Source organism: Gavia stellata, chromosome 2, assembly GCF_030936135.1.
Source record: "Gavia stellata isolate bGavSte3 chromosome 2, bGavSte3.hap2, whole genome shotgun sequence".
Taxonomy (NCBI): Eukaryota; Metazoa; Chordata; class Aves; order Gaviiformes; family Gaviidae; genus Gavia; species Gavia stellata.
This window is the reverse complement of record NC_082595.1, coordinates 52,267,189-52,293,689: the sequence shown is the minus strand read 5'-3', so window position 1 is coordinate 52,293,689 and position 26,501 is coordinate 52,267,189. Positions and strand designations below refer to the sequence as shown.

General features: G+C 36.4%; 1 protein-coding gene across 1 annotated transcript in view; it reads left to right on the top strand.

The window, feature by feature from the left end:
• Nucleotides 1-26,501, top strand: part of LAMA2 (laminin subunit alpha 2) — a 287,602-nt gene that overhangs the window by 171,459 nt on the left and 89,642 nt on the right. The window contains exons 25-34 of the mRNA XM_059831458.1: nucleotides 1-180; nucleotides 959-1,147; nucleotides 1,245-1,483; nucleotides 6,178-6,295; nucleotides 10,634-10,768; nucleotides 11,425-11,549; nucleotides 15,035-15,121; nucleotides 16,029-16,222; nucleotides 25,073-25,215; nucleotides 25,755-25,853. Coding sequence (XP_059687441.1) covers nucleotides 1-180; nucleotides 959-1,147; nucleotides 1,245-1,483; nucleotides 6,178-6,295; nucleotides 10,634-10,768; nucleotides 11,425-11,549; nucleotides 15,035-15,121; nucleotides 16,029-16,222; nucleotides 25,073-25,215; nucleotides 25,755-25,853 — 1,509 coding nt within the window. The remainder of the gene's footprint in view (nucleotides 181-958; nucleotides 1,148-1,244; nucleotides 1,484-6,177; nucleotides 6,296-10,633; nucleotides 10,769-11,424; nucleotides 11,550-15,034; nucleotides 15,122-16,028; nucleotides 16,223-25,072; nucleotides 25,216-25,754; nucleotides 25,854-26,501) is intronic.

The window sequence follows — 26,501 nt, the reverse complement described above, 5'->3', positions numbered from 1 at the left end:
GTGACCTTGAAGCCAGAGCAAATGATTCTACCACTGGTGGATGAAAAGATTCAGCGCAGCACTCTTTCAGGGATTGTATTCCAGCCTCCTGAAATAGTAGCAAATATAGAACAGGTGATGCAGGATCTTCGGTCAGAACCTGTTTACTGGAGACTTCCAGAGCAGTTTGAGGGACGAAAGGTAAACATAAAATTCTTCTGAATACTGACATGGTTTTATATATATTTCTTTTAATCTTATATTTTTATTTTGCAATGCCTTTTTTCCCTTCCAATAAGCATGTCATCACACAGTAGAAGGTACTTCAAAAGAAAATAAATGCCATTCTATTATTAAAAATTATTTGCTCCATTATCATGGAAATTCGTAAGTCTGTAACATAAATACTATTTTAAAATATGTATTTACAGACAGTAACATGTAATATTTTTCCACAAGATAGATTCTCTCATAAAAATGTTATTTGGAGTATTAAACTGCATTAATTTAATATAACTCTCTTGTAACTTTTTGTTTCTCTCCATTTTTTAAGAAAAAGCGTGATCTTTGTAAGGTACACAGGAGAAAATTATTTCAATAACCCTCCTTTTAGATATTGTTATGCGCCTCTGTGATGAGTGTTATTTTGCACTTTTGATATTTCTTAGTTTGGCTTGGGAAGGTTTAGATGTTTCTTTCTCTAAACACAAACTTTGGGGAGCATCAAGGCACATATAAAGAAATAGACAACATTTTGGTTTTAGTGTAGTACAATAACAAATTGCTGATGGGTATTTTTGAATACAGCCCTTGTCCCCAGATAGTTCCACAAGCATGTATTTCTATTTTCTACCACATGCACATTCACCAGACTGCGCACAGGTGCAGAGTTTATCTAGCTCCTACGTATGCCCAGGAATTTATTATTAGCTAACTGAAAATGAGATTCCTTTTTGTACTTTGTGTTTTGCTTTGTTAGCTGACCACTTATGGAGGGAAACTGAAATATGCAATCTACTTTGAAGCACGAGAAGAGACAGGTTTTACTACTTACTACCCGCAAGTCATCATAAGAGGTGGGCCTCCCACCCATAGAAGAATTATTGTCCGGCATATGGCTGCCCCTCTGATTGGGCAGCTGACAAGGCATGAGATAGAGATGACAGAGGTAATATTTTCATCTGCTTTTTTTCCCAAAACTAAACTTAAGCACCTGGTTCTTTTCAATACTGTTAATAATCTGGTTTTCTATTACTGTCTTTCAGCATGAATGGGAATATTACGGTGATGACCAAAGAGTCAGAAACACTGTGCCCTGGGAATATTATCGTGATGACCCAGGTGTCAACAGGACGGTGTCCCAGGCAGATTTCACGTGGAAACATTATGGAGATGACTCAAGACCAAGTAGAGCTGTATCCCGGGAAGACTTCCTGAATGTGTTGTATGATGTTCATTACATTCTTATTAAGGCTACTCACGGCAGTATCATGAGGCAGAGCAGGTAACTATTTCATACAGTGGTCTGAAATAGTACAGTAGTCACAGATAACCTGATAGAGCTTCCCAGTAGAATTTTCATTCATAACATAAGCTATAAGCAGTTGCTGAGAAGAGCAGGAGTTAGCATTGAGCATAGTGGAAGATGCAGGAGAGGGAAATTCTATTCAACAGAAAATTTAAATCACAATAGGCAAATGAAATGCTTATTTTCAGGATCCTAGAACAGAAAACACAGGTAAGCACACACATCCTGAAACAAACCCGAAGTACTTTTTTACTTAATGTTTACTTTATGAAAACATGATGCTTTAATTAAATATAAATGTTAGCATATGAAGGAATTTTCTCTTGCAAGTGGGAAATGAGATAAAAAGTCAAAGGTGAAAGAGTACTCCTTTAATGAAATGCTACTCAATCCAATATATTAGGGGCAGATATATTCAATGCTTTCTACTCAATTTATTCATTAATAACTTAGATGATGAAATAAAGATAACACTTACTAAATTTGAAGTGGACATCAGACAGCAAGATGAGAGGAATAATACAAAAATCTGCTGCAATCTAAAGGTCAGCTATAAGATTTTACACTTTGAAAGGAGTAGTCAATTGAACAAACAAGGAACAACTGCTTCGTTACCTATTCTTCAAAGAGGGGTCTGTTCACAGCATATCACCAGATGAACATGATTTAGTAATGATATTCTTGTTGAGAAATGCTAATATTCTAGTTGCATGTATAAACAGGTACAGCCTGCAAAGTGCAAAAAAATAATCTTTGACTTGCACCCAACACTAGTAAAGCCTGAGCATCAAGTTTTGCATACTGGAATTAAAAAAAAAAAAAATATTAAAGTATTCAGAGGATAACAGTGAACATCATCACAGGTCAAAAAATATGACCTGTGAGAGAAGATGTAAAAAGCCAGATTTATTTAGAAATTAGAAATTGCCTTAAGATCCATAAAATGTTGTAATAAAGAGAAAGAAAAGAATCAGTTCTCTGTTGCCATATTGGGCAAGTCAAAAAAGAAATTAGCTTAAACTTCAGCAGGAAAGATTCATATTAGACATGAGAGAAAAATTCCTGGGGTAAAGAAATTCTGGAATAGATTATGTAAACTATTCCAAAAAGTTTTTGATAACAAATTCACAGTATCCTTTGCAAGCAAAATTTATTAGCAAGGACACAGGAATAATTGGAGATAAACTCCAAAGGTCTCCAGAAGTCCTTTCTATGATTCTGTTATAAAAGTGGTAGGCTAAAATTATTTCTAGATTTCTAGGTCACAAATAGGTCTGTAAGAACATGACCTTTGGAGTTTATGAGGGTGAATAGTAGGGGCAGATACAATGCAACATTGCAGCATTGTGTGACAGAAAACGTAGTCATTGTTGCTGCTATTGTCTCTATTAAAAGTATATCATTTACAGAAAGTATTCATCCAACTTGCACTGGCTAGATGCTAAATATTAACAACAGATGCCATAAATGTTTTACATTGGTTTCATTTATTTTTGGCATAGTCAATTTAGGATATTATATTACAAGCCCAGGGAATTCCCGTGTAAAGAGATAGGAAAGTAACTCCAGTGTGACATGGAAAATTTGAGAAGCACATCCATGTTTTGTGTCTGTTTCTCCCTTCCCTTTATACACTACAGATCCTAGTTCAGCTGTGGAAGAAAAAACTGAATACTACCTCAGCTCAAGCAGCATAAGTTTTGAAAATGAACCTCCATTTTCATTATTTGTTCGGAGATGCATATGACCATCGTGACTGAACTAGACCCGCGTTGTAATACATGACCATTTTATCAAGGCTACCTAGTAATGAGACGCATAACAGAGCAGGGGAGGACTTTTCAGTTTCAGGGCAGGTTTGCAAGGTGGCACTTAAAGAACCGAAACGTGTTTTTACAGCATCACATTTCAGAATGTGACATTTTATATGAAAGCAGGACTTAGCGAAGAGTTCATCTGTTCTTTCTGGTAACTCTCCATCTGAAGTCAAAATCTTGCATATCATATCTAACTCAATTTGGGAAGTGGTTATGTTATAATAGATTTTTATGATCTGTCTAGTTACATAAGTAACATTCATCACATGGCATCTGAGGCCTTAAGTAGAAAATAAACAGCAGGAATACATTATTATTTTTTTCAAGTTAGCACCTTGAATCATTTCAGAGTAAGTTTTACTTAAGACCACAAAATAAATCCCCCAAAATGTTTTTAAAGGTTAGTGGAATATTAGCTTGTGTAAGAATTGAAAGCTTTTATTAAAAATAGTCTGAGACCCTCTAAAGGACAATATTTATGCTCAACTTTAAACATATGTTTGAACTAAGTGACTTATAATAAAGCATTTGTTTAAACAGAGGGTGTTGTGCTTTCTAAATATGGGCACTGTTCTAAACTAGTAAAGCTTCTCTTTCTACCTGACTGCGTAGTAGAAAAGTATAAAGCAAAAGAAACTGTGGATGAGAGAAGGAAAATATTATATATTAAGTCTTTTGGAATTTTTTAAGGTTTTTAATAGTGCCTTAACTTCAATTGCAGAGTTTAAAAGCTGCAGATAAATGATAAACTACAGGAAAAGCATTTCAAAATAAAGTCAAAGCAGCAGCAGCAGCTGGAAGCATAAAAATAGCCTAGTTCTAGCATTAGCGCTGTATTAGCTATATAGTTTAGCAGCAATGCTAATGTTGCTGCTTCAAAGCTGCAGCATTACTAGTGATTTAGAGATTTCTGCTCAGAATCCAAAGCCAAACATATTTCTCCTATACTGTTAATTTTGTTGCCCTCATTTTCAGATTCATCACTTTAAATTGAAACATTTCTTTTACTAGATTTTGTTTTGCTTTTCAGGCAACTGGGCTGTGATAATAAATTAGTTTGAATTGGAAGTATGCTTTCAATTTGACTGTGAATTATTTCAATATCCTTGACACTGATCAGGTAGCAGTTGTTGGACTGCTGTCTATTAGACAAGTTCCAAGAATCAACCAAGCCTGACCTTCCTTAAGTAACATTTTCACACAAACAACAGGTAGCTTTGTGGTCCCAGGGTATATTATTATGTAAATACAGCTTTCTGACAGTAAATAGGTTTTTTGCAGCACACAAACTGTTGCCTCAGCCTTGAAGATGATGGGGAGGCAGATTTAATTTTGTTTTTCTATTAAATGTACGGAGATTTCAATGTAAGCTTACACTGACTTATCAGAGCTGAATGGTTTTGCCTTCTTTATTTTCAGTCTTCTGTTTCGGCCTGGCTTTGTCTGCTTGGGTTTTTCTGTTCCATTTCCCTGCTCCACTGAATCCCCTTCTTCGGGGAGTAAAAAGGGAGCAGAGAGTTTAAGTTACTAGATGATTTGGGGATTTTGCATTGACACAAGGTATAAAGAGGTATGGATCTGGTCACCTAAGCTCAATCACAGACCTCTCATCTATTTCAGCAGTGCTTGTTTGCTCTTCCTACAGTCTTCCTGACATTGGTGCCTATATGCCAATGAAGAAGAGTGTCTCTCAGTCACTCAGTAATCAAGGTTTGGGAGTAGATGAACGGACTATGAGCATGAGGAGGAGTTGAGCAGTTCTGTGAGGTCCTCTGCATTAGCCCTATGCACAGACACTTAATTAATAGACTCTAGCAGCACTATCGACATTTATTCAGCTAGTTAGTCACACGTTCTTCAACATTTTCTTTTAGGTTGGCAATATATTTGAAGCTTTAAAATTTACACTCTTCTACCCTTTTTGTTTTTCAAAGACAGTAAGGGGTTCCAGATAATAGCATTCACTTAAACAAACTAACAACCGCCCAAAATAAAGAAGTAAACTAAAAGAACAGCATTGTGGTACATTAGAATTAATTGTATTTCATTAGATATTATGGTTGTTGTCTTTGTCCGTGATGTACTCAACCCTATTTGGCAGATCAGCATGTGTGCTGGAAACACAGGGAGTGGTTGAGAGGCAAGGGTATTATTATTAATACAATTAAACAAATGCTTGGAAAGTTAAAATGTCAGAAGGTCTACCATGAAACATATCCCTTTCTGATACTAGCAGATACTTCTGTAATAGGATTTCTTGTTTGCTTTAAATTGTTTGGTTTTGTGTCTAAATGATCCTAAGGAAAAGAAAAAAGAGTAACCGGCTACAGCTCTTAAAATTCCTGCTAAAAAGGCAAATGTCCAATGTCTTTGAAGTCTGCTCTAGAGCTTGTTAGGTTGCTTTAGTTGCTGAGGATAGATTTGATTTTATTTTTTAAATAGTTGCCTCATTAAAAGCTCATTTAGTGCACAATTTTATTGCCGTACTTATGAGAATCATGAATTGGAACTGCATTTAGTTACGTGACTTCAATTTCTTAATGAGTCCCTCCAAATGAAGAATCAGATATGAGCTTTTGTTAATAGTTTGGCTGAAAAGAGATTAAAACAAGAGATGGAATCAAGCAGGAGAGAAAAGTTAGTTATACTATTGCCTAGAAATGGAAAATGAGACTGGAGGTGATGTTGTTTCCTTAAGAGAGGCAAAACCAGTGCTGTTTGTCTCCTGTAGATCAAGAAGCCTACAAACAGCCAAATAAGACCATTTTCTCCCATGCCAGCTGACTATGAACTAACTAGGTTTGAGTTAGTGCTGGACTAATCTCATTAGAGATGTTTGCTCCTTTTTTTCAGGATTTCTGAGATCTCAATGGAAGTTGCTGAAAGCGGCACTGTGTCTGGGATGACTCCTCAGGCTTACTTGATTGAGGAATGTGACTGCCCATTGGGTTATTCTGGTTTGTCTTGTGAGGTACCGTACTAACCTGACTTCTAGTAAAAGTCTTTATACCTTCTTCGGTCAGTTCATTAGTAAGGTGTGGTAATTAGAGTATGAATTCATCTGACTGGCAATAACTCTCCCTTAATTTAATTACTTGCATTATTCTCTTTCAGGTAACTCTCTCACAAGGGATTTAAGCACTTTTCTTTTTGCTTTAGGCAAATATGCCACTGAAACCATGGTGATGACTCAAATACTTAATACACAGGAAGTGAGCTTTACTGGGTCAGCATCTCTGAGGCTGAATTGTGTGACTGATGCTGACTGATCAAGCCTTTTTGGACACATAAGGGTATATTGTAATGTACTATGTACAACAGATTGTACTGTGTTATCATGTTATGATGAGGCCATAATACACAATACATAATTACAGTTATGATATCATATCTTCCAAAAGGCTGAACTATATGCATCATTTTATCATGATCATGATTCACAGAATCTGTGGAGAAAAACACAGGAAACCTCTATGTCAAATTAAAAAAAACACCAATTGATTCTATAAAGTATTGATAGTTGTAAGTAAACTACAAATTAACATTTGTAATAGTGAATAATTAAAGGTTACATACTACTTATCCGTGAAAAGTTAAAGATCTGTCAGTTGAATGAAAATCACCAAATAAAGTATAAAAACAAATTTGAAAATAACAAACTTGATTGTAGCACCAAGCAATCTAAACAGAGCCATGCAGAGTTTTAAAATTCTATTCTGTAAAGGCTTTCCAGATTTTTGTTTGCTTTGACATTTAAATTCCAGTATAAAGTTTTAATAGCTGTACGATTGATTGAAATATTTTGTTTTGAAAAAAAGCTAAACAGCATTTCAATTTTGATTTCTTAAATGTTTGTATTATAATGAATAACTCAAATAACAACAAAATTTAAAAAGAGAAATAATTTCAAAAGCAAAACTTGAAATAGTGCATTCTGAACAGTTGGTTAAAAAGGCAGTTCATAGTTGAGAACCTGTAGATTCCTCACACTGATCTTTTCTCTTGAAACTGTTCCAATAGCATGCCTTTGTGGACCAACACTAATAGAATGAAAGTTGTCCATTTTGCATAATTGACTACTCAAAATAGCACTGCAAATGTATTAAAAATGTAGATGAGAACCCTTCTGTAGCTTGTCTGTGCTTCATGAAAGAAGCTTCATGGAAGATGTTTTCAAAACTTTAGGAAATGTCTACTGCTCATGTTCAAACTGTCAGTTTTCTGAATACTTACCGTTTTTCCAAGTGGATCTATGAAAACACATTGAAAAGGGCCACTGAGTTCCGGCGAATATCTTTCCATTTTACTCCCCCACAATTATTCATTTTCCAGTGCTGGTATAGGACTCCTATAAGAAGATCTTGCTCAGTCCGTACACAAAAGCTTGCCTCCTACCAAATTTCAGTACCCATTATATAAGCGATGGAGCTTCTTGTAAAGAGAAGCAGAAATTCTGGAACATGGCCCAAATAGTGTATTTTGCTTTATTCTTAGAAGCAGTCGAATCACAGTGTCTTAAAATAAATGAAAATAGGTCTGATACTAATGGAAACTTTTGTCCTGAACTGTTGAATTTTGGTAAATTTCTAGCTCATTGAACACTGGGAGAAAAGTGTTGGTCAACTAAGTGAACTTGGTGCTCCTTATACATGTACTTTTTTTTTTTTGCTTATCTAGATATTTTCATGCTGAAGTTTGCATGTTTCAAAAATGAAAAAGTTTTATAGAACATCAGCTGACTTGTATGCTTCTGTAAAATATGTCTTATGATAGGTACCAGAGAAAGTGTTTAAGATGTAATACTTTGACTGCAGAATAGAAGTTAGTATTTTTGACTGTATGTGCTCTTGACGATGAGACTGGTAGTCTTTCTCTGTGCAAACCAGCATGTTTTTATTATTAAGCAGAATCAGCAATTCCAAATGTCTTGTTGCAATTGCTGGGTGGAGGTAGCAGGGAACACCACCTCGAGTATTCTGCAAATCCCTCAGACATCCTGACTAAGTGGGATCTTGTAAAGGGTTCCCCCAAGCTAGCAGTGGGAGAAAATGTGGAGTGAGTAAATGAAGGGAAAGATGCCTTGTTATCTGTGAGAACTCTGCTCCCTTCAGATGTTTTATAGGATTGTTACACAGCAAATGAGGCAACAGGAACAGTGAGTTCACAGGAAACGTGTGCAAACAAGTGAATGAAGTCACTTTCTTCGCACACTATTTCAGTAAAAGCATACACCTGAATGTGTGTAAATACACATATGAGAAATTAATGGGCTCCAGCATTTGCTCAGAAGTACAGATTCTTTTTAAATTACTGTAACAAATTACATTTTCAAAGGAAAATATACGATAATGTAATTAGAACTCTATTTTAATTCACACCCACCAGGAGCTGGAATAAATGTCTCAGTTGCAACCTTCATACTTTGTGCTTAATTGTGCAATCTTCACATGCTCATAACTTAGTTTATTTTTAGTGTGCTCAGTGAAGGTTATGGTGTGTTCTGTGAAGGTTTATTTAACTTCAGCAGGAGAAAAAAGCATCTGATACTCAGGCATTTTTTAAGCAAATGCTAACAGGGTCTATGTATCTATTTCGTGATTTATCCTGTAATTGCATTGTGAGGACTATGTGCACAGCAGTTTTTACTAGAAGTGACACTTATAGCCCTTTTTTTTCTTTAAATTCAGTAGCAGGCTGAAAAAGCAGTGGTAACAGTTTCCCTAATGGTTACTTCTGAAAAACTTCCAAACTAGTAATGAAAAATGTAGTCTGCTTCATCTTTTGTCTGTGTCCCATTTAATCTCAGAAATGCTTAGATCAAAATAGATGAGAGGAGTGTCAATAGCGTATCAGAAAAACAGAGATTAGATTTGTTTGAGGATGTACCATGTATTTATACCCTGATTCCAAAGTTACTCAGAACTTGTAAAGCTGTGTTTTGTACCATTTTATGTTTGGACAAGGACTCTTCTGGGGATGGAGAGGGAGGAAAAAATTAGGAAACTATAGTAAGAAAAAAAATTACTTTCATTTAAGATTATTTATCTAAATTGGAATTCTTCACAAACCATGAAAAAGCGGATATACTGTTTATACGCTTCAGGGATCTTAATATAGTCTAAGTCAAAATAAAAGGGGAAAAGCAGAAGTGAGTTAGATTACTTTCTTTGTGATTCTAAAGAAAATAGTTGTGTTTATGCTTTTTCCATAACTTAGACTCCTGGAGGTTTTGGCAACGATTATAAAACTGTCCGAGTGGTGGCATATGAATAGAGTCTAGCATGTCAGCTAGTGCTTGACTGAAGAACCCTGCTTTTGATCACAAAAAGTTACTTAGTCCAGATTCTCTTTTGTTTTATTTTGCATCCATTTTATTGCTGTGTGAAAAGTGTACTATTCACATTCTTTTCAGAAAGCAGGAATTGTGGTCAAAAGTAGGAGATGACCTCATCAGGCAGCCTTCATAGGCTCCTAGCACCGCTAGGTGGTGGGATTTATACATGGGATGAGTGACTTGTCTGTATGCACTTACCCCTAATGGTCTGAACTATCAAAATGGTCCTGTTTGTATTTTTATGCTGCCATAGCTGTTTGCTTTCTGGGAGATATGTAGACACTTTCATACATTTGCATGATAAGCCTGAAATAAAGATCAAATTCTTGATTTTTGCATGAGTCAGCTTTGCTAGTAATTTTTGGGTTGCTCTCAGAATTTTAATGCCAAGCTGGGGTAGAGGAGACTTAGTGATAGATAAATTTGATTTGGGGCTAATAGTCCCAAGACATGTAAAGCCTTTAATATTTTGGATTCTTTACTTTTATGGTCTTTAAATTATATAGCTATAAATAATGCAGCCATGCAGCCAGTTTTTTGATTACTATCATTGGGCTTTTGCTTGTTATCCATCAGGCAGTATGTAGGCAGCTATTAGCTTGTCAAACCTGAAAAACTCACCAAGGGCAAAGGAAACAGAATCATCATGCTTGCTCTCCACAGTTCATGCAAAAAATTTATTTTGAAAACAAACCTTATTCTTAAGAAATGAAAGGAATGATGCTTGATGCACAGTGAGAACAGTGAGGTGTTCTGCATCTGAATGAAAGGTCTCTCAAGCTGTAATATGAAAAGCCTGGTGCCAGCAGAGTGCTCCAGGGATTTTTCAGCAATGTTTCCAATTAGGGCTGCCTCTTGTTATCTGTGAAGTACTGTATATTTTTTGTAACACAGCTGGAAGCCTGTCAGGTTCTTTTCACATACCTAGTCCACTCTGTAATGATCTGTTTTCTTCTGCATCTTTTTTTATTGCAGTCATGCTCTCCAGGATTTTATAGGCTTCCGTCTTCACCTGCAGGAAGGACACCTGCTCAGTCCTTAGGCGCCTGTGTTGCATGTCAGTGTCATGGACACAGTACTATGTGTGACCCTGAAACATCAATCTGTCAGGTATTATATTTCTGAACTTATGCACTAGGTTAATCTTACTGTAAAATTCCTAAGTTGTGTAACTTATCTAAAAAAATAAAGGACAATATTTTAATCCAATTTGGCTTAAATAACTTAAGTGGCGAAGTTAAAGGGGGGTCAAAAAAGCAAACCATCTACCTTTAAAGCTTTCCATTCTGATTTTCTAGAGTTCAGATTATACAGTGCTTTATTGCCACTGAATTATTATTTGTGTAAAAAGAAAAACTAAATATCTGCAAACTAAAGAGGCGATGCACCATGCGTCATGCAATAAACTCAATACTGCTCCTATAGGTAATAATACATGTGACCTGATACAGTAAGATTGAATTTTAATTTATATTTTTCATGCTTCAACACCTGGAACAAAAGAGGGAAGGAAGGATGAATGGGATAAGAAATTCCATAGGATACATCTGGCTAGCTACAGGCCTCCATTCTTTCTCCTTGTAAACCCATATATAACTCAGCAGGCATTTGGTAGATGCTTAAAACAAGCAGTCCCACTGCAAATCATATCAGAGAGAGAGAAATTATGAATCAAAATAAGTTTGAATCCCTGAGGCTGAGAACAAAATGTTGTCTGCTTTCTTGTAATTATCAAATATAGCTTATTCTGTCTCCTTCCTCTGCAGAATTGTCAGCACAATACTGCTGGTCACCACTGTGAGAGATGTGCGCTGGGATTTTATGGCGTTGTCCAAGGCTCTCCGGATGACTGTCAGCCTTGTGCTTGTCCTCTATCCATTTCTAGCAACAAGTAAGTAAGCAAGCTCATGATGCAGAATTACCTTTCCAGCAAGCAAGAACTTCGTTTTGGGTTCACTGTGTCCTTTTTCAGATGGCTACAGGAGAACTGCATCATGTAAGCCATGCTAAAAAGTTTCGTATCTACTTTTGCTAATTGATCTTCCTTTAAAAGTCAGAAATTTCTCCCTTGCTAATTTGTGGTAAATAAATTAATAAGTGCTAGAAAATGCAATACTCAACAAATAATAAATGTGTGTTATAAAGGTATTCTCACAAATGAAGCTAGAGCAGAACTCAAGCACAATATAGCCACAAGGGAGCTGTAAAAAGTCTTATGCTCATATATTATGTTGGTATAAATGTGTTACAGTGCCTTTCTTGCTCCACTGTGGAATTTATTGATTCCTTATTTAATGTTACATGAGTTTTAGGCAATTTGTGAAAGACAGAATAATTTAAAAGCGATACAGTTATTGCAGCATAAATTTTATTGGTTGTTTTATGCTAATGAGCCTTGCCACGATGTCTCCGCATGTGTTCCCAACAGATGATACTTTAGCACTTGAGATTTGTTTGTTGTTTTGCTGAGAAGCGCTTAATGATATTTGGAATCATACCGTAGTACTGCTCTGAAAAGGTTTGTGTTTCATGATTGTTCTCTTGAAAGGCTGGAAGTGTTCCTTAAAACCATTTTTCTGTGCTTTGTCTGACCTTTAGGATGTTTTAATGAGTATTTCACCTGGTATATCTGAAAGGGGTTTTTTTGTTTCTTCTTTCTTCTTCATTTTATCATTTTGGGGTGGTCTGAGGTTTATTTTGAAGGAGGGAATCCCTTTCTCAAACATCAGTAGCTAAACACATCATGATCTTTCATCCATGGCAAGTGTTTTTAAGAAGACTTCCAAACCTCATAAATACCACACTGAGAACAACCAAAACAAATATAAAAGGCGCTTAAAGAAATACCCTTTATCTCAGAAAGTTATAATGTAGTTTTAACTCCAAGTTTTTCTGAGTTACAGCCTTTTTCATGAACATATTCTGTTACGACTTGATTATGTGTTCTACCTACTGGTATCAAGAAAGGACATTCAAGTTGCAAAGAACAAGATCGGCCAAGCTTCTCAGCTTTGCACATCAGCAAATACACTGGAAAAAAACTTCTTCTGTTACTAACTGGCAGTAGGAAGTGCTGAAAATATCATTCAATCCTATTTTTCTTCTGGGGCTTAAGAACCTTTGGTTGCCCAGAAATACAGGTGTCAGATCAGAAAATGAGCAGGACTCTTCACCTGGGTGGTTATGCCATGCTGCTACAAGAATTGAGACATAGTCACCACACTGTGCTCCAGAAATCATTTCAGTACCTTATCTAAAAGCTAACATAAAACACAGGAAGTGGGTGTCACTGAAGTGCTCTACAGTTGAGAAACATGTGCACTCCAGGTAGTACGTGTGTCCTGGGTGTGCACTCAAATTGCTGAGCTGCCTGAGGAAGGGAGAGCAAGCAAAGTGCCGATACCTCAGCCACGTGGCCTGCATGGCTGCCAATGTTGCAGGGCCTTTTGTGCTGTGCTCACATAAAAGTGATCATGAGGCTTTTTTGTTCAAAAGCCTTCATAGGAGATAAGTAAATAACACCTAGTCTGAAATAAGTAAGTTCACTTAATCTGAGATAGTCATCCAATTTCTTGGTGCTGTTGAGAGAGGAGTCAGATCTGAGCATGTCCAGAAACAGAACTGCTTGGGGTTTATAGAGCTTAACTCAGATGTCATGGATGAGATTTCTACTTCTGTTAGCTGTAGCCATCAACAATTTTGGTAACTGTATAGTAAATGCAGGGACAGACAACTATACATCTCACCCATGTTGAAACCGAAGGAAACCACCATTGGAGAGAGGGCAGGGGAGATGTTTCAAATGTGTGTATATGCCTGTCTGTGCATCTCCATTTTCCACTGCTGACAGAGGATGCCTGAACAGTTATCTTAGACTACATGCCTAACTTTTAGATGGATAGGCCTAGGTGGGATAGGTTCATTGCATAAAGCTACAGAATTAGGTAGAAAATGAGGGTATCACACCTTGGATTTGTGTGTGTTGTGTAGCTCGGTGAAAGCTCAACATACTATTAAGGAAAAAAAAATCTAACTACCTGCAGCTATTTTATGGTAGTTAGGTAATCATACTCTGCATGAAATGCAGATAGCTAATGAGCTATCTCATTAGCTTATTATGTCATGACTGACATGATAATATTTGTGAATTAGTATAGTACAATTATTTTTATTTATGAAATTTTAGAAAACTCCACTGAGGTTTTAAATACTGTTTTTATACTCCTGTACAATCAGCAGTCAGCTTCAAACATGATGAGCTAAAAAAAAAAAAAAGAACAGAGAGAATGATTTGTGCTTGTGCCTGGGAATGTGGATCTATTTTTATAGAGTTGAAAATGTGTTGGATAATAAGTTTGTGAGTAATAGATCAATTTGTCTACATTTTTTCGCAAAGTTGTACTTTTATATATTCATTCAAGCACTATTGATTTACTGCATTATAAGTAAGTTAGAGTAGGATGTTCACTGTACTGTACCAAGAAGGAGCTCTGGGCTCAACACTAGCCACCTCTGTGCTTTTCTGGTTTTCCTTCCACAAAGAGCTGAAAGAATTTTACAATATTGCACCATTTTAATATTTAGTTGTGTTTCTGTTCCCCCACCTACCTTTTTTGTTTGTTTTAACTGTCTGTGCAGGCACTTAATGCATTAATATTCCAGCAACATGCTACTTTGCACAGTTCCCATAGGTACACAATGCAATCACTAGTTATTAATTTATGTCATAGCTTAGCAAAAATAATCTAGTGTCTTCTATGATTAAAATATGACCCCTCCCTGATAATGAAGAAGGTAGCTTTTAGAGTTTTTTTCCTCTATAGGGCAGTCTTTTCTCTTCGGTGCGTCCTTGTGAAGATCATCTGACGCTGCCTTTTTGGAAGATTCCACATGGCTATGACTTCGGTTCCTTTCTCCCTCTTTATGTCTTACCTTTCTGTAAACTCTTCCTGGCTTATCTCCTTTTATTCAAACTAAAATGAAATCAGACTGGAAAGGCTGGATGTTTGTTAGCTCAGTTTCATAATCTTTTGTTTCACATCCTTCCCATTACTACCTTTTCTTGATGACTGTGAGTGACAGCACCATTCAATCACACAAGCCTACAGCATGGGCGTTGTTGACTCCATCTCCTCTGACACGACCCTCATTGATTCTGCCCTTCCAGCATTTGTCTAAATTGTGCCAGTATCGCAGCAAGGCATTCACAAAATTCTTAATAGAAAGGAGGGATCTCCCACAGGTATTTATAAATACGTTAAGAAAATGCTGCCATTTACATTAAGAGTGGAGCTTACCATGGGCCCTTCTGCACAGCTGACTAGAGTGAAATGATGCAATGAAGTGGAAAAAGTTTTTTATTTGCTTTTGTTTTAGTTTTAGCCCTTCTTGTGTTGCGGAAGGACCTAGTGATTACCGGTGTACTTCATGCCCATCTGGATATGAAGGCCAGTACTGTGAAAGGTAGGATTAATGAAAAAAGAAGAGAGAGAGACAATGAAAGGCAGGCAAGACATGAAGGAGACCAATGTCCTTCAATACTATAAGTGTATATTTACTAATGTTTAAATATATGCCTTTGGATAAGTTATTTCCTCTTTGTATGTTGTTAAAACTCAGCCATAATAGGCAATTTTTATGTACACCCACTGTAAATTGATAATCAGTGTTATTTATATCACAGATATTGTTCTCATCTTAGTTTCTGATTTGTGGGGTTTTTTCCCCCTGGGCCTCAGAAGTCAAACTGAAAAATACGAAATTTATCTAAAATTAGGTATCATGCTTATAGTGTGTCTTGATGTCACTCGTACCCTTTGTTCTAGTGACTATTGTGTCCTCATGGGCACTGACTGTGAAAGACACATATAAACATATTAATGACCAAATTGCAAATTAATAACCTAAACAGCAGCTGTTGTCCCATCCATAGCAATGCTGTGGGATTAAGATGATCAAAATCAGCAAGTGTCTGCTATGAGATTTCACTTCTAACACAAATCACAAGTGGCTAATTGGGGAAAAAAAAGTTATACAGACCAAACATTGCTAATGTAGGAACTTTTTTGTCATGATGTAATAGATGTTTAACCGAAAACTGTTAGGGGTGTGGAATCACTTTTGCATACTCTTTCCATCCAGACTGTTCCATGTCCTGATTATAAGTTATTATCAGTTTGTTGGACAGTTTTTTGTCCCTCTACATTTCTCCCTCTACAGATGCATACTGAGTCTTAAAGCACGGAAGATTTTTTTAATGGTTTCTGAATGAATGTTCATATACATTTTGTTTACAATCTTGCCAAGTATTCATTCTAGTACAGTATGTGTCTCAATTGGCCAAACCTGGTTTTGTATTTGCAATGCCTAGATGTTCTTCTGGCTACACGGGAAACCCACAATCTCCAGGAAGCTCCTGCCAGGAATGTGAGTGTGATCGATACGGTTCCCTGCCTGTCCCCTGTGACCCTGTCACTGGACAGTGCACTTGCAAGCCTGGATTCACAGGGTGGAAGTGTGGTGGCTGTGAACATCGGCATGCGCGTGATGGCATGAAATGCATTTGTACGTATACTAATGTAATTTTGGAGAATTTTTGATTGTGTTTGTCATATTTCAGAAATTCAGCCTTGCTTCTGCATCAGTCAGTTGTGTTTCTTTGAAAACAGTTGCCAGATTTCTTACTTCTTTGACATTCTGGTTCATTTTTTTCACAAGCCTTGAGATGTTAGAAAAACTCTCAATACTTTTTGATATGCTCACTGAAAATTGACAACAAAGCTTTGAAGGATTTCTTTTTGTGGGTTTTTGAAGTCTGTAGTTTTGCTAAAGGCTGTCACTGCTGTTGTGACAATATTTGCTCTTAGTGAATTTTTTAGTGTTGTCCTAAATGTTTAACCAGCAATTGCAATGCTCTATGCCATGAGTCACCCAGAAAGTTTTTACCAAGGTTTGCTAGGTCACGTTGGTTCAACAACAACCCATTGGAATTTGAAAGACAAAAGGAATGACAGTACGATATATCCAGGAACAAAGAACTTCCCGTGTTTAAAATAATAGAAAACTAATAACTTAAAACACCAAGTTACATTTTGCAGTACTGGTATCTTTGCCCTACCTTCAGTTTTGATATGTACCGAGTGTCTTGACTTTTGTTATTGTTTGGAATTTTTTTCCATCAAATTGGATAATGTTTGTTTTGAGCCCATAATCTTATTTCCCGTGATATTGTATGTTTATGTCTTACCAAAAAATTCAGGTCGCAAAACCTTTCTAGAACACATAGTAAATCCTGACTGAAATAAGCCATTTTCCTCTACTCCATCTCCCCCAGCTGAGTGGGAACTAATTTTATTGTGATTTTTTTTTTTCCTTCTTGAGGCCATCATTGTTCATTTTAAAGTGGAATACAGATAGGGATCCAGTAAGTCCACAGTATATAATATTTCTTAATCTGTGCGTCTTTGAATATATTGGCAGGCACAATGAACTTGTTTTAATGTTTTACCTGATTTTTATCAGTTATAGGACTTTAATTGGCACTTTTTTCATTTTGGTTTTTTTTTTGCCTATGATGTGAGCAACATGTAACATCAAGGCAAGTAGATACCAAAAAAAGGCTCTTCCCCGCCCCCCCCCCCCGAATGCATTCAGTCTTTACCTCAATACCCAGAGGTGTACAGCTTTCTAATACTAAAATCAGCTAGTACAGCTCAAACAAATTGCAAATGTTTTAAAAGCAAATTGGAAAAATAAAGAAACCAAAGAAGTGCTAAAAATGGCTGAAGGTATCATATCAGTCAAGAATTAAACGTATGGCTTCTTTGAGTGGTTAAAGAGGAAGACATTAGGCACGTAGGGTTGGGGACGACACGGTGCAGAACATTGTTTCACTCAACTCAATGGTTGTGATCACCTCTCGGAGAGTGATTGGGACTTAGCAGAACTAAGCTTCTAAATGTGACTATTGAGTTCAGTGCTTTTGCATTAGTCCTAATTTCCAGGTACAACTCTTCTGTGAAAATGAATAGAGAGATTACTGGGAATATAGACATAAATACGTCTATTTCTGTATTATTAATAATATGGCATTGGTTCATTGATGAAAAGCTTAGTGTACTTAAGGGAAATAAAGTTCTAATGTCCTGCAGTGCAATGTAGTTTAGGACTTAATTCTGAAATATCGTGTATCTTAAGCTCTGTTTTAAACCACAGCAAAATGAATGCAAATAGAGGAAGTAGCTACTTTGTTGAAATAACTACGCTTTGGATTCCATTTTGTGGCCTACACGTCAAGGAGAATTTTAATCATGAGTTAAGTCTATAAGTGTTACAGCTACAAAATTTTAAAATAAGGACTGTGTTTTCCAGAGTGGCATCTAAAAGAAAATTACTTAATTTTTCAACATCCTGAATACCTGTTACATTATTTCCAGTGCTAGCCAATGTTTTCAATCTCAGGCACCACTTAGTATGTTTTTTACTGGTCATTTACCTTATCAGTATTCTGAAAAGTCTTTTTGGATATCCAGGATGGTAGAGTTTCTTTCTAAGAAACAGCTTAAGTGCAAGTTTTCATTTGTAATGGTTTTCCAATTTTTAAATCAGACTGTTTCATTGTGTGGATAATAAGGTTAAAAATCCTCGCTATGAAGGGGGAAAGCTGTGTGCAAGCAAATCAAATTTTCCACCTTTTTGCTTTGAAAGATGCGGTTTGCTATAATCTCTGATTTAACTGCAACATATTCACGTGCCGGTGTTAAAATGTATCTACACTACCTGTAGCAGCATTTTTACTTTAACTAGATAATCAATTTTCACCATAAAAACAGTCCTTTGCATGTGCATATGGACATTTCATGTCATTGCTAAAAGTGAGGAATCAAATTAAAAGATTACTTTCCTTTAGTCATAAAAATAGGAACCACCTATAGGAATAGGTGGGAGGTACTTTAAATCTCCCCTATCACAAGAACTAATCTGTTACTATTGGCACCACATCAATAACACCCGTGTCATAAATTGCAAAAACTGCTACTTCAGTAGACACTATATGATTTTCCCCTTGTTTAAAGGTTCCTCAACCCACGTATTACTCCAAACCCGCCTTTGCTAATGCAGGGCAATAACCCTGACATGGTAGAAAAACAGCCTGATCAATAAACTCTTTCCCTTTATAGCCTGTGGTGGACACAGGGGCTGTGGCAGACAAAGGGAGTGTGGCAAGCATAGACTTGGTGGGAATTTGCTCGTGGTTAACACTGCCTAGTATGTCACAGGCTTCAGAGTACAGCTGTTTTCTTCTGATAGAGATTCATTGCTGCAGCCCCTAATGTGCTTTAATAGTCATTGTGTTGTCAAAGAACCATTAGAAATGCCTTTTGGGGAAACCCTGAAGCTTTCCTTCCTTACTCCCAGAACATTTATCTGTTCCAATCTGAGTTGATATTGGAGAATTTGGTGAGAATGCAGCTGAGAATTTGGTCCTGTATACAATATATTTTTACTTTCATGTGTCAACCACTTCCAAAATACTCAGTTAATTCCCTTCTGACTAGCTTCCATTGTAACAAAACCTTAATAGTATTAATAATAGTGATTAAGTACTCTTAATGTACAGAAAATTAATGCCATATGCAGAATCCTGTTTGCATTCAATATTTCAAATGAGCTGCATGCATTTATCTACTTTTGCTCATTTGCAGAGTTCCATTTCAAATACTGCAATTGCATTGTACCTGTCAGAAGTGTCAAGAACCCCTAGTTAGGTGGTAAAATGGTCTAGCTTAAAAAAAATACATGCAAATACAATCACCTATGTTTGAAAAACTGTAGTTGTAAGTAATATAAAACAGTGTGCTTAAGCTGTCCAATGTTAGTGTGTTATACTTAATATTTAGGAAAGTGAATATTGATTCTGAATGTTTAGCAAAGAATAACCATCTGAATAATGAATTTTTGGTGAATTCTATAAAAGGTCACCACACAGTATGATGTGAAAGCTAAACAACGCGTATTTAAATCCAATTAGAGAGGTAATTTAGCCACAATATTCTAATGTATTATTGTTTAAATGTAACATTTATATTTTAACATATCCCCTATCATAAGTATTCTAAATATTTCAGAGTGAAAATTTGCAGTGAAAAGACAGAAGAAAATCCAGAGGAGTGTGCATGTTCAGTAAAGTGAACTGTTTCTGATATAGCTGAAAACCTGTTTTACCAGGTTCTTACTGTTTTTTTCATTACGTGTCATTTTTCAGTTGCTTAGTGCATGCCACTTTTCAGTGCTGTGTTATAACAGTTATATTTTAGAAAGCTGCAGGTAGAATGGAAAGATAATATATTTTTTAAAAGTCACTGTACAAAGGGGAGGAATTTGTTTACTGCTAAATAACAATGGAAAGATAATTACAGGAGAATGGCACAGACAGAATTCACTTCCCATTATATTCTTAGAACAGAACAATGTAGTTTTCTCTAGGATGCCATTAGGGAATGGAAAATTATATCCAAAAATTAGATTTTTTTTTTTAATAAGTAATACTATAGTCTGAATGGTCTACTACACATTATAAAAATTCTAAATTTTTTGCATTAACATGGTTAATAACTGGATTATTTCCCAAGCTAAAGTGACGGTCTAGATCATCATGTACAGATACTCATAATACTCTGCTGATGAAGACTTCCTTGTAATTTTTGGTCTCAAGTAATCCACTTCTTAGGCTCACTTTCCCTTCTGTTTTGAAACAGTAGCCAATAAGAAAATTAGTAATGATTGCAAACTAATTTTAATAACACTGCCAACATCCTTGTATACTGTCAAATATGACAAAAGTTCTCCCAAATCTTCTCTAATGCTTACAGATTTTTATTTTTATTTATAACTACAAATGAATTGTCCTGTAAATGATTGATGCTCCCTTATGCATCACTCATTTTTACTGTAATAAATATATCTCAACGTTTATTCTGCTGAAAGTTGTCAACTGGCAGTTGCTGACTGGCCTATAATCACTACAGTATTGAAAACACATATTTCTTGTTTTCTTAGTCAATCCCCACAGTTCTGATCCAGAACACGGCTGAGTTGTGTGACGAACAGGACAGCCTTTCCTCAGTTCATCTGTACCCAGCATGCTCAGGCAGACTGAGATCATTAGTATTTTCTTGATTCATATTTTATACATACATACCAGAAATATATAAACAAGCCAAAGCATGTATTGCTCCCTCCTCATCCTTCCCAAAGAGCTTTGACCTTAGCAAGCTGAAGTGGAAAGAAGGAGCTACAAGGGGTTTTGGATCAAGCCTGTAGCAATCGTGCATTTTCTTAGATTAGTAATTCTCTTGAGTATTTTTTGTTGTACCTTGTGACATTCCACTTCAGTTGTAGAGTTTGTAGTATGTAAAATGAAGAACCTTAGACTGCAGTGTTGTTGGAACAGTGACTGTGCTTGCTACTGTGCAGTCTTTAGGGAAAAAAATTATCCTACTGAGAACTTCAAGGCTTTATTGTTAAACATAGGGCAAGTCAGAACTCACCTTCTGAATGCTTTCAGGGCACCAGTCAATAACTACAATGGGGACTTCAGAAAATTTTGGCTTCAATAATTTGAGCTCTGCTGCAACACAGACTGCAAAACTTTTCCTCAGATGTATGCTCCTGCCACAAATGTTCCTTGGGGTCAAGGAAAAACCTAAATGTAAAGCAGTCAATGTGGTTCTGCTATATGAGATTAATAGGGAACAGGAAGCAATCATGACATAAAGAGATCAAACAGATATTTCATTGTTAGGAATTTTTCTTTAACTCAATCTTGGGGTTGGGGGGTGGGGTGGGGAAGGACCTTCAGCCATACTGCAGTCAACAAACTTACATCTTTATGAATTTAAATCTTCAGTATTGATAGAAGGAGAAAATTACATAATCAGATTCCTTTAATACCAGGTCTTGGACACTTAAATATTGTACTCTAAGTAGACTGGTGCTTGCAATGAGAGGGGGTTTTTCCTGGCTGCCACTCAGTTCTGCACCCAGGAGAATGAGGAAGCTCCTAGCCACTGGTCCTGCCAGAATGAAGGTTTTCCCTCTAAAACAGGGAGTAGCTTCATGATCTCAGTCCTCCCAAATTTAGAACTAAGCAGAGATGTTGTCTCTGTCAGAGGCAGATCTTGAAGAATCTATGAAAAGAATCATGTCCTAGCTCCTACACGGTCCTTAATTCAGCAGGAGCTGGGAGCTGCTTATCACAAGCCTTCAGAGTGAGCTGAAAAGAAAGATACATTAGATCTATGAAGCATTGGACTAGCTTCTGCTATGTTCTGAGCTTAATGGAAGTTGTGAGCCCTTATGGCACAGCCGTAAGAAGTAAACTTACCTCTGTGCTGGTCAGCTGCTTCTCTGTCTGCATGGGCTTAATAAGGGATGGGCACCCCTACTTGGCCTAGAAGCTGATAAGCTATCAGTTGTTCTCCCTTTTTTTGATGCATCAGCTCCTGTTGAGTTTAGACCCTCACTCCAATGTTTTTCACCCAACTCAACCACTATATGAACCTAACTAGTACTGGTATGTATCAGAACCAGCAAATGAAGCTTTATAAATGACCTGAGTCAGTACTTTAGACCCTGATCTGGATCTGAATTTTCCCAGATTTTGGAGATGTATTGATCATGCAGCTCTCTGAAACCAGCAGCAATGGCAAGGAAGCTAAAGCTTTCAGGTCTCTACGGAGGTTCTGTTTTGGGGGGGGGAGAAGAGGGCTTGTTTATTATTTGGTGTGAGACCAGTGCCAAAATGGGAAAAATGGGGTGACAACCAACAGATTAATGAGCCTAACAATAGTTCAACACTTCATTGTGAAGCAACAGGAAACTAATACTGAAGAGTCACTGACTATCATAGGATACCACCTCGTATCAGAGATTGCACGATTGCCCTTAGACTGAAAATTACCTGGTCATAACACAGTCTTCTGAATGTTAATAGCGATGAATGTATTAAAGTAAAATTGTGTTAGATAATCACTCAGTTGGAGGAACACATTGTGGCTCAGATATGTGATTCCTTTATTGTACATTATCTTCTCTTTGTAAGATGGAATAAGTGGTTAGATGTCCATAAACTTACAGTGTCTTTTATTACTTGAGCAATTATTTTAAAAAAAAATTTCTTTGTCATGCATACTTTGGAGATGCTTCTCACAAGAGGTAAGTCAAAATCCTTACAGGACTTACTGTGCATGGGACAGTGTGGTGAAAATGGAAAATGCAGTAATTTGCATTAATTGCTTGCTGGACTATTGTAATATTGACTGCATGGTTTGCCTCTTACATGCTTGCACGGCTGTAATGATCTGAATATAGTGCTACATTTATTAATATTAGACACAAATTCATCCTGACAGTTACACAGAAGTATTTAGTCTTGCAAAATATAATCATGCTCTTGAAATATTTCTCATGGCTACAGTACCTTTCAGACTGTGTATTGGAGTAGCTGAGTCCTGTCTCATCTACTCAACTGTGGTCCTCACTTGATGTAGTTCTTCTTTTCAACCTGATTATCATTGAAGAGGTGTTAATTTATACTGAATGCTCACTTATCTATTGTTTACTCATTGAGAATACTGCATACTCTTCATAAGCTGTTCATTTTTTTTCTTATTGGTGTGAATTGAGTTTATCTTTAACACATAGCAAATTTTTAGCATTTTAATACCAACCACTCTGACAATTTTGAGGGTGAATAGATTTAGCTTGTTTCATAAGTAGAATAATGTATCAGAAAAAAAACCCCAACAAACAGCAAAAAACAACTCTTTTCATGTCTGAGATTACTTATTTGCCTCCTGAAAAACTATGATCAGGTCTACTTACCTTCTTGACCAGCTACAGAACAGGTGTTATATAAAACATTCAGTTGGCTGTAAAACTTGCTTTTTCTTTAGTTCTCTCAGACTTCTAAAACCAAGCACACAGATGACAAGAGCTGGGATGGTAATAAACTTTTTTTTTTTAGATTTCACTTAGAAACATAAATCAGAATATATCATGCCTGCAGTTAACAACTACAGAGAAGTTCCAGTGCAGTTCAGCTTATGTAACAAAATACTGTGAAACAGGAGGAACTAGTCTGCAAATGGAAGCAATGAAAATGGAAAAGGAAGTCTTAAAATAACTTGTCTCCTTTACACATGAGTTTCATGGTGTATTAAACTAGTATTCATTATTATTCTTTTCTCTATATTTGACTCAATTCCTTGCTATATTGAACAGCCAACCTACAGGATAAGAACAACTTTTAGATAACTGTGAAAACTTTAAAGAACAGAAAAGATTTAATCTACACGAATAATAGATTTCAGGGAAAAAAATTAATTATCTGTTGAAAATTACTTCTCTTTTTCTACAGAAACATACATGTTGTTTAGTGTTTTTTTAGCCATCGAGCTACCTAGGAGTGTTGCTGAAATAAATAATTACATACTTGTAAAACTTTAGGTAAAACCCTTCATGTCTCTTAACAGCACCAGGAATTCATTGTTTCACCGTTTGCTCCATCTCCTGAGATGTTGTTTAGGTTTGCTGGTCCTGTGTAGCATCTTTATGCGGGGAAACAGAAAGTCATTCCCACAACTCTGTTGTGGATGAAGAATATTCCTGTCTGCAGCATAAATGATACACGACTTTAAGGTTATGAGAATTTCTTGTGATAGTTAATAGAAAGCAAGGGGGGAGAAAAACGCAAACTCCTTTTGGTATATGAGGCACACACTAGTGTTTTTCATGCTAAAGAGTATTTGCAAGAAAGGAAGCATATATGAAAAGCTTGTAAGCTGGTTAGTGAAAGGAGGTAGGGAAAAGCATTTCTTAAAAGAAAACTTACCAGTGTTTTTACCTGGACTCTTTCTACTGTTCGCTTTACAAGTTAAGCATGCTTGGCCATGTTGTTATATGACTATAAACTATGTAAATTGTAAGATTTCTTTAGTTTTTTCTTACATTCAAGTCCACAACCATACTATACTTCTTGTTAGATTTTTGAAATTACCTGTCTACTTTTCTCAAATGTCATCCAAACTGCTTGTCTAATTTGGGATTTTATATTGGCTAGTCCATAATGGACAATGTTAATTATTTCCTCTTTTTGTGAGGTAAGCCTACCATTTTTACTCTTCATGTTTCTTATTAAACTGTCCCATTACAAAGTCCTAAGCAATAAGGTCTTTCCTGTTCCCTACTTGTTGTTTCCATCTTTTCTCACACTATGCTTTTGGGTAAATTATCTGAAATTAGTCTTACCTCTCACATCTCACAGAACTATATGTGTGCCATAAAATTTCTAACTCAAACATATGTCTTAAACATTTAACAGGAATAAATAAGCTTTGCTGTTCTTCCCCCCAGCTTGTGATGATGAATGCACAGGACTCCTTCTCAGTGACTTGGATCGGCTAAACCAGATGATCCTGAGTGTTAACCTTAGTGGTCCACTGCCTGCTCCATATAAAATGTTGCATGGTTTTGAGAACATGACACAGGAATTAAAGGTATGTTCACAGTGTTCACATACATAAATAACAGGGCTTCAGTACAATTGTACTTGAATCTGTTCAAACATACAGCCGTGAGTAGGTTAAGGGAAGAAGAAAAATTCAAGATTTAATTACTTCAAACTTGCTTTGTTTGATAAATAGTTATTACAGTTATTTATTTTTACTTATTTTAATAAATAAATATTGCAGCAGTAATTTATGTATATATATGCAAGGAATTATACTGCAGGCAGAGAAAAAGTGATGTCGCATACAAATAAAATGATGTTTGTGCTGGTGGTCCAAGAAGCAGTTATGTTTTTTATATACTTTATGTTCCGTACCATACTTACAGGTCCTTCACTAAACTATGTAAAGTTGTCAAGATTCCTGAGAAAAGTATGTTGGATGGATGTGACACAAGAGTAAATGACAAAAGAGAGTTGCATGCTGTAATGAAAAGGAAAATTTTGATCCTTCTTCTCTACAATATTTGGAAGCACTGAGATCCATTAAGTACAGATTTTCACTCTCCCTCCTCTCTTCCCCAACAGCATTTGCTTTCACCTCAGCGAGCACCAGAGAGACTTCTTCAGCTAGCACAAGAAAATCTGGATACCCTGGTGACAGAAATGGATGAACTACTGACAAGAGTAAGTCTATGATCATGTTGGGGTCTATGGGTTTGGTTAAGGCTGCTTAATGACAGAAATCTTCTGAATATGAATTAAACATGAATGAATAGATGAATTATAAGATGCTTCTCAGTCTCAGTGTTTGAAATGGCAGCAAGTCCTCTAACAACCTGTTTTTGTGGGCTCAATGTATTGAGATATATTTGCTGCAAAACTTTATTATAATGTAAGAAAACTATAATGCTTATACGGTGCACCCAAGAATGAGCTTATTTGGAACAGCTGACACTAAAGGGAAGAGAGTTCTTGATATAGCATTTATGGGCTTTCCCATGACTTCAGCTACAGGTTAAATTACAAACCTAATGGCAATAAAACCATGGGATTACCACACAGTTTCTCACATGTCTGGAGTTTTTCTTTGACTGGCTGAGGCTTTCGGAAACTGAACTGCCTGGTTTCCTTCCTTTTCTTCTGAACGTTAGTACTGCCTCTGGTAAGGCTATCTGCTTTCTGCATCAGCAACACCATCTCATCATATTCCCTTTCAAATCTCCTGAGTGTGACTGTCTCAAAATAGTTCTCAGCCTGTTTCTCTTTCAAGATTGCCTGTTGCAATACAAGTAGCCTGGCTTCACTCATAGTTACTTAGTGCCCAACCATCTC